General features: G+C 42.2%; 1 protein-coding gene across 1 annotated transcript; it reads right to left on the minus strand.

The window, feature by feature from the left end:
* Nucleotides 1-3,614: 3,614 nt before the first annotated feature.
* Nucleotides 3,615-15,137, minus strand: LOC121700089 (immunoglobulin superfamily member 3-like). Its single transcript, XM_042082785.1, has 8 exons — nt 14,976-15,137; nt 11,811-12,188; nt 10,859-11,275; nt 10,291-10,689; nt 7,560-7,946; nt 7,000-7,374; nt 6,400-6,765; nt 3,615-4,492 (listed from the first exon to the last, which is right to left on the minus strand). Exons 1-8 carry the CDS (start codon nt 15,037-15,039, stop codon nt 4,275-4,277), a joined length of 2,604 nt encoding a protein of 867 aa, XP_041938719.1. The 5' UTR covers nt 15,040-15,137; the 3' UTR covers nt 3,615-4,274.
* Nucleotides 15,138-16,001: the final 864 nt, after the last annotated feature.

The following is a 16,001-nucleotide window of genomic DNA, read 5'->3' on the forward strand; positions in this document are numbered from 1 at the left end:
CCTAGCCTGGGTGCCAGCCGAACTTAGTCCCGCCCACATTTGAGGTCGGGAAGTTCGGTCTGGCATTGCTCCGTTGTGGAGCAACTATGCTCGCCCCAAATCTGGCAGACCAATCAAATCGGGCTTTACGATGATGGACAGGTGAGCAACAGTGCCTCGTCTATCACGTCATCTGAGCATGCTTAGGTTGATTATGTTTGCAACAAAAACGCTGTGGCTAGAAGGAGACAGATGGCTTCTAAGACCCCATATGGAAAATGCATATTATTTCAATGAGGTTTTATCACCTGTTCGAGGGATTTGCAACAGCCTTTCCCAGCTGTTTATAACATGTTTATAGCATATCAGTGTTCAACAGAATTATTTTTAAAAACGGAGGAGATATAGGCTATCAGTTTTTCCTAATAGCCTACCCTACTACCTATCTCTTGGAGTGGTTGTAGGAGATATTGACGGCACAATAACTTGACCAGAAAACAATGTCCCCCCCCCCCGTATCGGTTGAAACACGCCCCATAGTTACGTCCCAATGGAGCAGTATCAGACTCATATTCTGACTAGAATTGAGTATGGCTACGTCAGGCTAGCCTAGGCCTGTTATAGTGGTGAGTCTGTTGATGAGTCTGAGCCTATTCTGTTGATGAGTCTGAGCCTATTTACTTGTAGCCTATGCAACGCTATTCTATTAAACACTGTGTGTTATTAAACGCTGGCTATAACGGCTCTTGCACTATTTTCCCCCATGATCATATTGTTTCAGTTATACAAAAGGCTCGAAGGATGCTCTTTATTATATGGCAATTTTGGAAAAATAACTAATGGTAAAAAGGTCAAAAAAATCACCGCTCATCTGTTGAGGTGCTGGATTAACAAGTAACTCAATAAAAAGTAAAGAAAAATCTGCACACTCAAGTCTTTTGCAAACAAGTTTTTTTACTCTATGTGCAAGCTTTCGGTCAGATGACCTTCTTCAGGCAGAGTAAAAACACATTAAGTGAAACAGTGCATGAGGTTACATATAATGATTCATGACACCTGTGTCAGTTTCAGTGCATTCTAGGAATTGTAGTCTTTTACAGAGTCATGACATTTCCCATTATGCCAAAAAAGCATAATGGGAAATGCAGTCCATAGATAGACGATGAAGCTTATCTAAAAACAGGAAACAAGAAACAAATCAATGCAATGTACACATCAGGCTTCAGCCGTCATAAAAACAAAGCATAAAAAACACTCATATCGAAATCCTCATTTAGGCCCAAAGGTTGTAATGTCTCCAAAGTATGGATCCAAAAAAGCTCTCGTTGGCAGAGCTTTCTGTCAACATCACCCCCTCTATGTAAAAATACTTGCTCTATACCTTGGAATCCAAGGGCGTAGGTTTGGTCTGAGCTTTGGTGGGGACACTACCCCCCCCCCCAAAAAAAAAAAAAATAATAAAAAAAAATAATAATATATGATGCGTGCCTGACTTTAACTTTGTATGATGCATTACCTACTGATGCACATGCAGTAAAACATTTAGTCAAAACACCATGTCAAATGTACCTGTAGCCCAGAATCTCCCCTATCTGAGCAACAACCTGGCCGGGGTTCCTCTGTCACTTTATAAATAAAATATTGATGTCATGAGCAGTGACATAGCACGACTCAAATCTCGAAGAAGACCAGTAGTATTTACTAGGTCTATAACTAGCTAACACTAAAAAAACACCATGTCCTTATTCAAGTTCACCTGCTGATGACCCTGCCACACCAACGCTGTCTGATAAAGGGAGCGGCTGGGTTGCTTTTTCTGTCATCTGTTTTGCATTCATGTTCTATCTCCAGCACGTCAAGCCCCTACAAATGCATTTGTTTTCACTGACATCCTCGTGCCATTTTCATTCATTTTAGCAAACATTGCATTGCTGGTTAAACGCATGCATTTCCTTTCCTTAGTAACACAAAACTAGTAAACATAAAATGAACACAACAGGAGGGTTAAGATTCGGAATTACTGCAAAGGTAAAAAACATCCAATATCAGACTTTGTTTTCCATGATCACAGTTTATTATGAGTAAAGCAAGTTTCAATAGCAATGCATATACAACATATTCTCAACACGTTTCTAGAAATCACTTCAGCAAGCATAACAACACATCCATCTAAATGTTTACATAGCACCATACCAATACCTATACCATACCAAACTCTATACTCCACAGAAATACATCTAAAATGTGAAAAAGTGATATTTCAGCTGTAAGAGTTATAAGTTAAAAGAAAACATGGTGATATTGTGAGTTTCATGTCCTATATAATGACACATCTAAATTATATCTCATTGATAAAGAAGACCCATATATTCAATTTGGTGTTTATAAATGTATAATATGTGTTAGCAACAAAGTGGCCTAAACGTTCCATGTGTCCTTCAATTCATTAGGGTTCGTTGGAATTTCACAAGTCCCCCTTCCTTCTCTGATCTAGAAAGATAAACATACATAATACATACATACACATAAAACATAAAACATCCAGGCAGGAGGCAAGACTGTGTATAATGAGCATGAAGATGATGTGTCTGGCCTATGTAAACTTTGCACAAAAAGTAAGGAAACTTGTGTTTGGTAGATTATTTCTCTGTGGTAACAATACTTTTTGGCAATACATCTTTTACTGTTGGAAAGCCTGTTTAGTTCCCTTTCAAATGGTGCCCCAAATTCTAAGGAATATGCACTTGTGGGATGAGCAGCAGAGCTGAGTATATGGGTTGTGCCCATGAAAAATTTGCCAATCTTCTCTGCCATTGCCAAACAGCTTATTCTGCCATTGACTCGTTTGATGTTTGGTGGATTGGATGATTGAAGATTGAAGAAACAAGACATTTTGGCAATTTAACAATTTATTCATTTCACAAACAGGAACCTCAGTAGTGTGTGGAAGAACCATACTCAACCACAACAGCCTGGCACCTCAGAATCTGGACTCATCACTGAACATAACGTTCCTCCACATGTTCAGGTTCCAGAGCACGTGTTGCTGACACCAGCGCAAACGGGCCTGACGGTGAAGGGCAGTCATGGCAGGACTGTCATGGCAGAGAAGATTTGGCAAATTTTTCATGGGCGCAACCCACATACTTAGCTCTGCTGCTCATCTCACATCCCTATGCCATAGGTATATGGTATACAGTACTACTTCTATACTGGTATGGTATACTACTTCTATACTGGTATGATACACTACTTCTATACTGGTATGGTATACTACTTCTATACTGGTATGGTATACTACTGGTATGATACACTACTTCTATACTGGTATGGTATACTACTTCTATACTGGTATGATACACTACTTCTATACTGGTACACTACTTCTATACTGGTATGGTACACTACTTCTATACTGGTATGGTATACTACTTCTATACTGGTATGGTATACTACTTCTATACTGGTATGATACACTACTTCTATACTGGTACACTACTTCTATACTGGTATGGTACACTACTTCTATACTGGTATGGTATACTACTTCTATACTGGTATGGTATACTACTTCTATACTGGTATGATACACTACTTCTATACTGGTACACTACTTCTATACTGGTATGGTACACTACTTCTATACTGGTATGGTATACTACTGGTATGGTATACTACTTCTATACTGGTATGGTACACTACTTCTATACTGGTATGGTATACTACTTCTGCCACCTCACCGCAAGTTTTACCCACTTTCTTCTTTACAGCAGCATCCTGCACAACTTGGGGATGAACATAATAAAAAACAAGTGCACTTCAAAGTTAGGGGAAGAACACACATAACTCATCTGAGAAAGTGCTGCATCCTGCTATCCTTCAAATGCAGTGATGGAGATGATCACAGCACTCAAGTAGACACAGAGAGAGAGGGGGGGGGTGTATGATGACATGCAATGGCTTCAAAATCAAAAGGCAACGCTACTGTAGCATAAGGCATTATTCTCCACAGTCCATGGCTGTGATAAATATCATCTGAAATGCTGTGGCAACTCCTTCCGCAATTTCACTTCCCCATTCTCCTAATTCTTTGGTAATTGTACGTCATAACACTGATGTTCTCCACAAGAGCAAATATTAAAATATGTTTTCTGATTTTTTTAAAAAGCGGTGCAAAATTGTTGCTTCAAGCCACACGTATGATCGCAGCCAGTTTGAGAAGGCAAGCAGAAGTCTTGTGTGAAAGGAAAGGTACCCTGAGTGCACCTCCGAGTTAAGACCAAGCTTTCGACATTTCACATCGCTGCTTCTGCCTTTGTTTCCTCGTGTCTTAAAAACCTTTCGGCCTGGTTTGCTGGGTTGCTCTCGGCCCAAAGGGAGTTCTTATTGACTTTCTGAGATTTGGTTGCCTTGCGTAACATCACAGCCAGAAATACCAAGGCCCCGGCCAAAATCAACATGATGACAATGCACACGGGAATCGTGACGTCCGGGGAGCCTTTGACAGGAGCAGCTGGAACACAGAGACAAACAGCCGTCAGAGGATGAGTGTGTGTGTGTGTGTGTGTGTGTGTGTGTGTGTGTGTGTGTGTGTGTGTGTGTGTGTGTGTGTGTGTGCAGATACCTTGTTGGGGCTATTCTGGTGTAGACACACAGTATGCATCTGTACAGAGTGCCAAACACACAACTGCCTTTTGTCTGAGGCTGCTACCGGCCTAGTATTCTTTGTCTGAATGAAGTATATGAGCTGCACAGAGGCTATTGGTGTCTGGCAGCTGAACAAGTTGAGTTCATTTTAAGATCACTGTGTCAACTCACAGAGAGGAAACACTGAGGACTATTGATAAACATAAACCACTGTACTCTGCTCAACAGATTTAGTTCACACAAACTCATTTTCCGGTCAAAGAAAACATTTTGGTCTAGTAGCAATTCAGATAAAAAGCCTTATGCTTGAGGGCACTTTCATTCAAGTAGACTGTAGTATGTTGTATGTGTTTATGTTTTGTTTCTACCTTCCATTTGGATGTTTACATTGAGCTCTCCTAACCTATCATGTGGCTTGCTGTCCTTATTAGCAAATACTTCTAGTTTTTATGCTGTAATTCTTATCTCTTATATCCACCATACTGGTGTTATTATTGTTGTTATTTACCCTACCATAGGCTTTGAAAGTGCCTCACGGAGCACAAAGTCTGAACCTTGAATTATAAGACTCATTTCAGCCAATTAGAAATGGCAGCACAGGACAAGAACTAACAGGAATCATTGCGGGTGACATGATGGCTCAAAGTTCTCATATTCAATCTCACTCTCACAAAAGCAGAAGTGAGACAGAGAAAACAAAAGCTGCAGCGGGTGCTCATTCTGTCACAGTGCAATGGCATGAGTCAGCACAATGATCGGTTCGTCTGTCCTTCCCTTGACCACACACCATAAAAGCAAATTTGAAGACCATAACAAACCACAATTTTGAATAATATATTTGCTTGGGAGCAATTGGTGTGCAGACTTTCTGTATAGTTATCTTGTCTTATCTTTAGTTTTTGGCCCAGCACCCAATTCTGATTCTTTGGATGTTTGTGCTTGCTGGACACTTATCTTTTGACACAACATGAGAGCAAATTGGAAGACCATACCAAAACTTCCAAGTGGCCTGTGAGAACATACTGTACCTCAAAAAATCATAAGTTGAGGTCAAAGGTCTGTCAGAGGTCAGAAGTTGGTGCTACACCAAAGAAAAGTCTCATTTCTCAGACATGATTGTGTTATTCTTGTTCTTGGTGAGTCAGGATACAGGCATCCTGTAATCACTTTGCATCTATGCTCCCAGTTTGGGTTTTATCACCACCCCAACTGTAAGGGTCCTGTCTGGTCCTGTCCTGTCTGTACCTTGATTTTCTATTCCATCATGTCTCCTTTGTTTACTTCCTGTGTCCTGTGGCCATGTGCTTCTGTATTTACCCTTCATGTGTTTCCTGTTCCTTGTATCCCTGTCTCCGCCCCTCGCCTGTGTCTAGTTCTGTCACTGGTCATTGGTTTATTGACTTCACCTGTGTCCTGTTAGCCCAGTGTATTTAAACCCTCATGTTCCCTCTGTACCTTGTCAGACTTTGTCTGTGTGTTTGTGCATCCACGTGCACATGCTGTCGTGTTATTGGGTGTCCTATAGACCCTTTCAACAAGGTAAACAAAAACAATGCTTGAACGTTCTATTTGGGCCCCAATCTACTTCCTCTGCTAGATCTTCCTCTGAAGATAACATATGGAATGTTAAAACGGAAGTCTTGTGGGGCCAACTATGATGCTGATAATGGAACTCTCTTGAAAGGGTCCATATTCTTCGTAAGTGTCGTAAGTGACGATTGGGTCCTACACTGCAGGCTAAACAACACCTTTACCTGAGCGTGCACTACGTACGTTTTTCGCTGATCGTCACATCCACGGTAGCGTTCTGGGACGGGAGGGAGTACCACTCCCCAGAGGGGTCCTGGAGCCACTCCTGCACCTGGCACATGTAGACGCCACTGTCACTGGCACCTGTCTGCCGTAGCGCCAGCTGAAAGGTCGGCCCCGGGAGCGTGCTCATGCCCGTCCTCTTGCCCGCGTCGTGGAGCATCACACTGCCGTCACGGTCGCTGCCGGCGACCACGCGGCCGCCCACATGCCAGGTGACATTAAAGCGGGAGGAGTTGGAGGTTGCCTTGGCAACCGTGCACGACACCTGGATGTCAGAGTTGAAGACGCTTCTCTGGGGAGGGGAGGGGGTGACTGATGACGTGCTGGCTGCAATAAAGAGAAGAATGAATGATTATCATTCTAAAGAGCAAAAAAAGATACACAAACTTTGCCAGATGTAGAACATGTTGTTGCTATGAGCTAATCCACGATCACCAGCTGGATATTGCTGCATAGCAGGAAACAACACAGCAGTGCACACAGGAACATCACATTGCATACTTCCTGAATGTTGTTCTACAAATAACTTCCTGAATGAGGCCAGGGGCTTTCACATTGTACCTGGCTTCCATACTTGTACTCCCAGAGGGTGTGATGGCTTGTTGGCTCTCTGCGTTTGCCTCAAGTAAGCGCCCACTTCACACTTGTAGAGGCCGCTGTTGCGGAGGCTTGCCTTGGTCACGGCCAGCGCGTATTGCATGTGTTCCGCGCTCACGATGGTGCTGAGCTGGTACCCGCCCCGCTCTCTGCCCCAGATCACGTCCCCCGTGTGGAGCAACGAGACCACGGTCTGTGGCTTGGAGGATGGAGTTTGTAGGTACAGCCAGGTCACAGACAGAGGCACTTTGGGGGCCCTCACATCACACAGAAGCCGGATCTCTTTGTTCACCTCCACGTTGACAGTACGACTTCTCAAGGCCACTTTTACCAGTTCATCTAAGGGGAAAACGACAAGTAACATGCATGAAATGGTGCTATGCATAAAATCTCTACTTGGTTGAAAAAAAAAAACACTGTCAACATCAACATACAGCATAACTATGGGTGGTTATTGATGCTAATTATGTATTTATTTATGTATTTATTAACGTTGTTTAGTGTTTGAGAATATTTCATCATACCAAGTGTCGTCACTTGGACAGAGCACTCCTGCGATGGGCTGAACGTTGTCTTGACCTCTCCGCCACTGTCCCTGCTCCACTCGGACACGGTGCACTCGTAGACGCCGGCGTCCGCAACACCGGCCTCACCCATCTCCAGGACGACGGTGCCATCAGCCAATTGGAACGTCCGCAACGCTGGCCGCTGACTGAACTGGGGGCCCAGTTCCATCACGCCCTCACGGCTCAGGCTGATGACATCGCTGAACAAGCTGCCCTGTGAGTCCATCCTGTGTCGCCAGGCGACAGAGAGCTCGCCGTGTGGCCCGGACACTTTGCAGGACAGGGTGAGGGGTGCCCCCTCAGTGACACTCAGGCTCGGTACCATGGAGACCCTCAGTCCACTCACTAGGAAAGGGAAGAGCAAATGTTTTTTTTGTGCTATTGCTTTATGGCCATTGCTCACAAGGTTCCCAGACTGACAGGTTAAAACTAATTAGAATGTACAGTATCTGAATGCAATCCCTTATCTCAACATTTCTCCAAATAGCATGTCTGTGGTCTCAACAAGTAATATAAGCTTCTGCAAACTACTGTGAACATTTAGTAAAAGGTATAAATGCACACTGTAGACTTGTTTGTACTGTAGATATGCATTACGGGTCATTCCACGTCAGTTCAACCAGGGCCCACGCACTTAGGTCTCAAAGAATTCTGAAAAAATTACCAGGTGTACCTATGTTACCCAGGAGACACACTGTAAAATTACTCTTATGTAAGATCAATACTTTCCAAGATACAGCCAGTGTTATAGGGGGAGGGGGGTGTCGATTTTGCTCGGCCTCTTTTTTTTGTCAAAGTTCACAAGCCCACAGCGCAAGAACTAAACCATGTAGGAGGCTCAAATTGTGCATGCTGGTACATAAATAGGAATAGCATGTAGCAAAATCGTCACGTTTGGTCTGTATAATCCTGCATGGTCATAGCTGTCCCTCAAATTTGATACAAATTTTATTGGAGTTTTTGGCTGAGCTCTGTTTAAGCCTTCAGAAGACATATTTTTACTCAACATAGGCTCTTGATTTATTTTTCTTACTGAGATAAGTAGAAACACTCTCACAAAAAACAATGAACAGAAAATAAATCCCTTAAGGGTCTGAACAGCAGACCTCACAAGTCTGAAAAATAATTTTGGTTATCATTTTCAGAGCACCCAAACACCTTGTGGGAATATACAAAGATTTTTTAAATAGGTTTTTCTTTATTCTCCATGATTCCTTCTTTTTGAAAACACCAATTTCACTTGTCTTTGCAAATCTTTCTTTTTTATTTTCCACCCTGAACATGGGCAAAATGCCCCATTGACATCAATATGTTTTACATAGTCACCACACTGCCACCTGTGGTTGTATAGAGTTACCTGTGGTAGCTCTATACAAAACATATTGATGTCAATGGTGCATTTTGCCCATGTTCAGGGTGGATAGTGAAAAAGAAAGATTTGCATAAGACAAGTCAAATTGGTGTTTTTAAAAAGAAAAGATCATGGAGAATAAAGAAAAAAATATTTAAAAAATCTTTGTATATTCCCACAAGGTGTTTAGGTGCTCTGAAAATGAGAACCAAAATGATTTGTTACACTTGTAAGGTCTGCTGTTCAGACCCTGAAATGATTTATTTTCTGTTCATTGTTTTTTGTGAGAGTGTTTCTACTTATCTCAGTAAGGAAACTAAATCAAGAGCCTATGTTGAGTACAAATATGTCTTCTGAAGGCTTAAACAGAGCCCAGCCAAAAACTCCAATAAAATTTGTATCAACTTTGAGGGACAGCTATGACCATGCAGGATTATCCAGACCAAACGTGACGATTTTGCTACATACTATTCCTATTTGTACCAGCATGCAAAATTTGAGCCTCCTACATGGTTTAGTTCTTGCGCTGTGGGCTTGTGAACTTTGACCAAAAATGAGGCCGAACAAAATCGACGCCCCCTCCCCCTGTAAAACTGGCTGTATCTTGGAAAGTATTGATCTTACATAAGAGTAATTTTACAGTGTGTCTCCTGGGTAACATAGGTACACCTGGTAATTTTTTCAGAATTCTTTGAGACCTAAGTGCGTGGGCCCTGGTTGAACTGACGTGGAATGACCCTTACAGAAGTGACTGATAGTGACTTGTGAAATTATATTAAAGGGGCCATGCCATACACATTTAAATTATATTATAACATGCCCTTGGGTGCTTCTGTAAAGTCTGCAAGATTGTTTTTGTTCATCAAAAAAATGCCTTAAAGGTTGTATCAGCGATTACAGGCTCAAAAAAGCCTCAAACATAAACGATCACATTCATCTAATCTTTCCTAACGATCCGCTAGCTGCCCGTCCCATAAGCAGGCCGTCAAAAAAATGTGTCTTTGTAGGCAACCTAGGCTCTGAGATCTGCATACAAAAACAATTGCTGACATCAAGTGTTGCCCACCACCCAAAGGCAAAATAAAATGTTCCAACCAATAACGGACGAGATGTGCATTCAGGAGAGTTTCAATTGCACAGGAGGGAGGGAGTAGCGAGCTAGCTCTCTGTTTTGTTTGAACATCAACAGAAGTGACGTTACCCCACTATCGCTGATACAACTTTTAACTTGTTTTTCTTGTGATGTTCTTGCATGCTCTGAGAAACAGCAAAAAAATGATTTTGCCACTGAGGTTTTATTTTGATATTAAATGTTTACATGCTGAATTGGCTTCTGACCTTTAGGAGTGATGGTGACCTGCTGGGGTTGAGACTGCTTGCTCTGACCCTGGCTGAACACCCCACTGGGGCCCCTCTTTTCCAGCCACACCCGACACTGATATGCCCCCTGGTCCTCCGCACTGACTGGCCGCAGGGTCAGCAGGTAGTCCTTCTCTGTGGTCTTGGCCGCCCGTAGCTCGCCCTCACGTTCTCTACTCTCGTATGCTGAAGCAACGGTCAGTCTTCCCAGCGGCCCCAGGCGCACCAGCTCCTGCTCACCCTTGAACCAGGCCACGGTGAAGAAGAGTTCCGGAAGCTTCTGGGTTTGGACGCTGCAGCGCACCTCCACTGCCTCACCCTCCTGGAGGTCAGCCTTGGCCACATCGATGCGAGCGGCGAACGAGTCTGCAGCTACGTCTGGTGAGACAGGAAGTATGGTAAGATGACAAGCCATTTTTCCCATTTCAGTCAGATATGCCATGACAACCACAGATGGACTTTCTAAAGCAGAAGCACTTCACACTGTTGCACAGAGGTCACCGAACATGTTTTTATCAAAGACACAATCAGCACAGCACAATCTCACCGACAGCTTTGACGGCCACGTCTGCAGCTTGAGCGTCTCGTTCGGCGACATTGACCCAGGAGTGGTCGGGGTCCTGTATCCACTCCTGGACCCGGCAGAAGATCCTGCCCTGGTCACCCTGCTGCAGCTTGACCATGCGCAGCTGGTACCGGGTCTCCTCCACCTTCTCGATCACCACCTGCCTCGACTTGTAGCGCTCCTCGTAGACCGCCCCCGGCCGCACCGTCAGATCACGGTCCAGGCTGATGATGGGGCGGGGTTCGGCTTCACCGTTGCCATGGAGAAGCCAGGTGACAGACAAGTGGGTATGCTGGAAGGTTTGGCTGGAGGCATGGCACTCCAGCAGAAGGGGGTCTCCCTCAAACATAGACTTGGAGCTGGATCCAGAATAGATGGCAGTCAGGGTGTCCTCCACCACTGTATATGGAACAGTGATCAGTGAAATGTTATTTATTAATTAAACAGAAATCTCTGTACACAGTGGATACATACAACGATGCTGGTTGGTATAGCAGGAACGTCTGAATTTAAAGCAAAAACTGACCAGACACGCTGCATTCTTAGGAAGCACTACGGAAGTATGCAAAACGGGTTGCTCATTCTCAATAAAAAGTTACGCAATTCTGTGGTCAGTTTTTGTTATTTATTCATTGTCTTAGTATACCATGTGGAGTTGGTTACAGATACTTGAATTGGTTACTTGTTGACTACTTGAAATTACATTGTAAATGCATATTTTCAGCTGAACAAGCTTTGTTCATTGTTAAATCAGTCATGGTTACTTTTCAGTCAGTCATGGTTACTTTTGGTTTCATTTGTTTTGCATACTTGGTATATTATAGTGGATATATGATAACATTTCTCTCTGCTTTTGTTTTGTTTTAAAAAACAAAAGCTTATATTGCAATACTTTGCAAAAGCTGCTTGCTAATAATGGTTTTAGATAACCCACCATGCAGTGATGTTTTAGCATTGTAGGTTCCAAAATAGGCTCCATCTGTGTTCGGGGTATGACACTCGATCTCCGCAGTATCCTCCAGAAGAGCATTGTTGATGTGGAAGACGACCGATGACCCGGACAGCCTCTCGATCCAGATGTCCTTGCCTCTGACTCGTTTCGAGAAGGCGGCGTAGGTGAAGCCGGCACCCTCTGTGCTGATGATTTGGATCTCCTGCTCAGGCCGGGTGGCCCGGTAGGCCGAGAAGCCAAAGTCCTGCTCAGCCTTGCCCTTGAAGCCGCTGACGCTGCAGGTAATGGCTACGTGGAAGCCCTTGACTCGGTACAGCGGGCCGTCCTGGATCGTCACCATACGCTGCGCCTGGCCAACATCTACACAGGAAAGCAAATTATCGTCAATAGAATACATGTTAATTCTGTAGTTCAGTCAGGAGCACTATCATCTTGTTACTTTAATAGAAAATTGGGAAGCATATAAATTAACTTTGGCAGAATGACTTTGTTTTTAAGTTATTGTAGGCCTAATACAATTGTTTATTTGTTATTATAATACATTTGCTTATGTCATGTCAGTCAAAATGAACTATACTTAAGGATGATGAATAGTCGTTCCCAATAAAACGAATAGTCTTCATTTCATTGCTTGAGTCATTACATACAAAATTGTTGAACTAGTTATCAAATTCTGTCACAATGCTGTAGAATTGCAAAGAACATATACAGTAAAAATGTGAAACGTAAGTATTCAGTGTCTTGTACTCATTTACTCCCCTAACTACAGCAATGTGTAACTTTACTGTAGTTTTCAAATGGCTGTACAAGTACTGTATAGTGCTGTCTTGAGCATGTTCAGGTAGTGTCACTGAGTTCTAACCTTTTTTGCATTGGAAAACACAGAGAATAAACTGTCATAATGAAAACATGACAAAGCCATTTGACTATCTTGTTCATAAACAATGGTGTCAAGACTCCTCATTTTGATGACACTGGCAGTTTCATTGTCATGAATACTTGCTTTTGAGGAATGGATTATCCATTTTGGGCAAGTGACGTGCTTTTGCAGGTTATCCACTAGGTTTTGCAGTTTGCACTAATTGTTTTGAGAAATGCACTAACTGCTGTGCAAATGTTAATAGTGATGTGAGAAAAGCACCAAAGCAACTGAGAAAAACTGTAAATTGATTAAAAATGCAGGTGGACTGCTGCACACATAAAGACACAAAGTTGAAGACACTGCAGACAAGTCCCCAATAGACTGAATCACTGTATCGGTCACGTTTCTTAATGGAGGACCCAAATGCAGGACGCCAAAAACGTGGATTTCTCCGAGAAGAACTTTATTGGATCAAAAACTATTAACTGAGTCGTATGTCAGCAAAACACAGGATTCCAGGGTCAAACAAACATCACAAAACAAATAAAAAAAACCTCAGCAAAACTCACTGGTTACCAGGCACTAACAGACAGAAAAGACGACGATCCGACAGAGAACAAAGGCAGGCACAAGACTTAAATACAAGACAAGTTACAGACAATGAGGATATAACAGGGCACAGGTGACAAACATCAAACCGGAGGGCAGGAAGTCCAAATATGGCAAGGGGTGGGGACAGGCAGACAGGACAGGAAAATGGAAACACTAAGCACATGGCAAACCAACAAAGAACAGGAAGTACATAACATAGCACAGGCATCACATGACAAACCAGGAAATACACAAGGGGCAAGAACAGAACACATGACCAGGTAAACATGAACACATGGCACAAGGGAATAAGACACAAACACAAGGTAATACACAGAATGACCACCAAGATGGCCAAAGTCCAGGCAGGTTCCTGACAGTATCACTTCAATGTTACTGTAATGCATGTTGTTTTTTCACACTCTCTTTTGTTGTTCTTTAAAAACAAGTTCTTTATGCTTGTTAAGAACTGAAATGTGTATTTTTCGCATTCATTTATTTGTTTATTTATTTTTTATGTGAATTTACTTTGCACATTTTCAGTCCAGAAATGTGCAAGGCAGGTTCATCTGGTCAGTCTTTGAAACAGACAGCCCAATGTATTGAATAAATACTATACTACTACTGTAAGTACTGTGAACAAACACTATTAGCCTGTCCAGGACTAATTTTCCTCTTCTGCACGTACATCAGGATATAGCATACTGTAGATCAATTGTCTTGCAATGAATAGAGTATTTCAGAATCACTGTATCATGATAGTTATCATGGACAAAATTGTATTGTAGTTTGGAGTAGGCCTAGGCCTACACCAGAGTCCTAATTATTCTTGCCTCACTAAATGCCGCAAAGTGTCCTCCTTTTTGGTGTTATTGAAATGGCCACCCTATCTCTGAGTCTGGCAATACCACTTTTAGCTCCAGCCTAGCATAGATCATTGAATCGGATTAAACCATTAGCATCTCGCCTGCTAGCATCACGTTTAAAAGATTTCCGGTAATTTTCCTGTTTAAAACTTGTCTCCTCTCAAGTTAGAAAGCGTAATAAGACCAACGGAAAATTAAACGTGGTGATTTAGGCCATGGGTCACCAAACTAAGGCCCGCGGCTGACTCAGGCCTGCCACCCCTCCTTTGACTGGCCCCCCAGCCCCTCTGTCCCCCACTACTTGAACTGGCCCTATGAGGCAATCCCCAAAAGTCGTCATGGCCTATTTTTTTAAATTGCTTTTTAATCTTTACTTTTGCTTTCAGAACATGTTTGATGATGGTGGAGGTTATTATTGTCCAATGTTTATAACAATACCAGTGGTAATAAATGGTTCCTAGAGTTGATTAGTGTATATATTGTGAGTGTGGATAATACAGTGTGAATTTTGAATGTTAAAAGTTGCAATTGGTAAACAAGCTCTTTTGAGAGGTGGATAAACTCTATTTCTGAAATTTCAGAGGTGGATAAACTGTGTTTACTTGCGTTTAGCCTCCACTACATCCCTGCACTTAACTTAACAGACACTGATAGGAAATAGCTGGCTACATATGGCTCTCACCAAGTTCTAACTAGGCTACTCCAACTAGGCTATATTTACTACTATCGACAGTTTATTCACAGTCTATTCATTTGAAATTTAAAGACACATCATAACACTATATTTGGTCAGGTCACTCTAAGACAAATAGAAGAAACTCAACTTACACATATATGCTGGTGCCAAAATAAGAAGGGCCCAGAGTTGAGGCATGACCCAAACACGGCTCATCCTAATGAGAGGTACATTTCAGATGTGACACTTGATACTTGATGATACTTATTACGAAATTCCGAATATATATACGAAATGGCTTGCACTGATAGCTGTGACAGAAAGAGCTGTGTGTACGGTGGATATATCTCATGAGGGGGTTGTGCATGCAGCACTTCTGACCACAACTTCCTGATTTTGTCATAGTCATGGATTCACTCACTTCACTTTTGCTCTCTTTCTCTATCACAATTTCAATTACTCGTTAAACTATTTTGATATTAATATTGATACTAGGCACCCTAGCAGCACTTTAGCAACCACTTAGATTGCCCTAGCAACATCCTAGCAATGGCTTTGCATGCACTGGTAATTCTTTGGAATTGTATATCTAGTTTCAACTGTGCTCTTGTTTTGCTTAGTCTTCTTACCAAATGTACTTGTGAAGTTGTGACCCACAACTGTCTGCAACTACCATATTTGTCAGATGACAGAATGTGGTTAGGGATAGTCAGAAAAACTATATATATATATATATATATATATATATATATTCAGCTAGCTATGTTGATAAGCTGTAGGAAGTGGATTGGCCAGCAAAGCCTATGCTATTTTTACATATGCACTCACATCTGAATTAATAACAATCTTTAGCCTGTACACATGAGCTGAGATGTAACAATTTTATTAAACAAGAGGAAAGCATTAAGCCTGGATACTGTGGGCCAGTTTCCTATGCATGGACTAAGCCTAGTCTTAGATTAAAGGGGAACTAACTTTAATAGAGATTTTCACTGGAAAAAAAACGAAACAAAAAACAATCAAACAACAATGTTTGATCGAGGGTTATCCATGCATAGGAAGGTAGCCCTGTGAGTTCTATATTGTCCGTAATACCATCTCCAAAGTGGAAGACATTGGTGAGGGATGTAAGACACATACATTTAATTTGGTGTAATGTTGTACATTTGGTGGCAGGG

This window comes from Alosa sapidissima, chromosome 2 (genome assembly GCF_018492685.1).
Source record: "Alosa sapidissima isolate fAloSap1 chromosome 2, fAloSap1.pri, whole genome shotgun sequence".
Lineage (NCBI taxonomy): Eukaryota > Metazoa > Chordata > Actinopteri > Clupeiformes > Clupeidae > Alosa > Alosa sapidissima.

Bases quoted from the DNA above. Each gene is read 5' to 3' on its own strand.
- LOC121700089 (XM_042082785.1), bottom strand. From the start codon at position 15,039: ATGAGCCGTGTTTGGGTCATGCCTCAACTCTGGGCCCTTCTTATTTTG. The intron at 12,189-14,975 runs GTAAGTTGAGTT...TTTCCTGTGTAG, and splicing joins TTTGGCACCAGCATATATGT to ATGTTGGCCAGGCGCAGCGT. The intron at 6,766-6,999 runs GTACAATGTGAA...TCTTTATTGCAG, and splicing joins AGTACAAGTATGGAAGCCAG to CCAGCACGTCATCAGTCACC.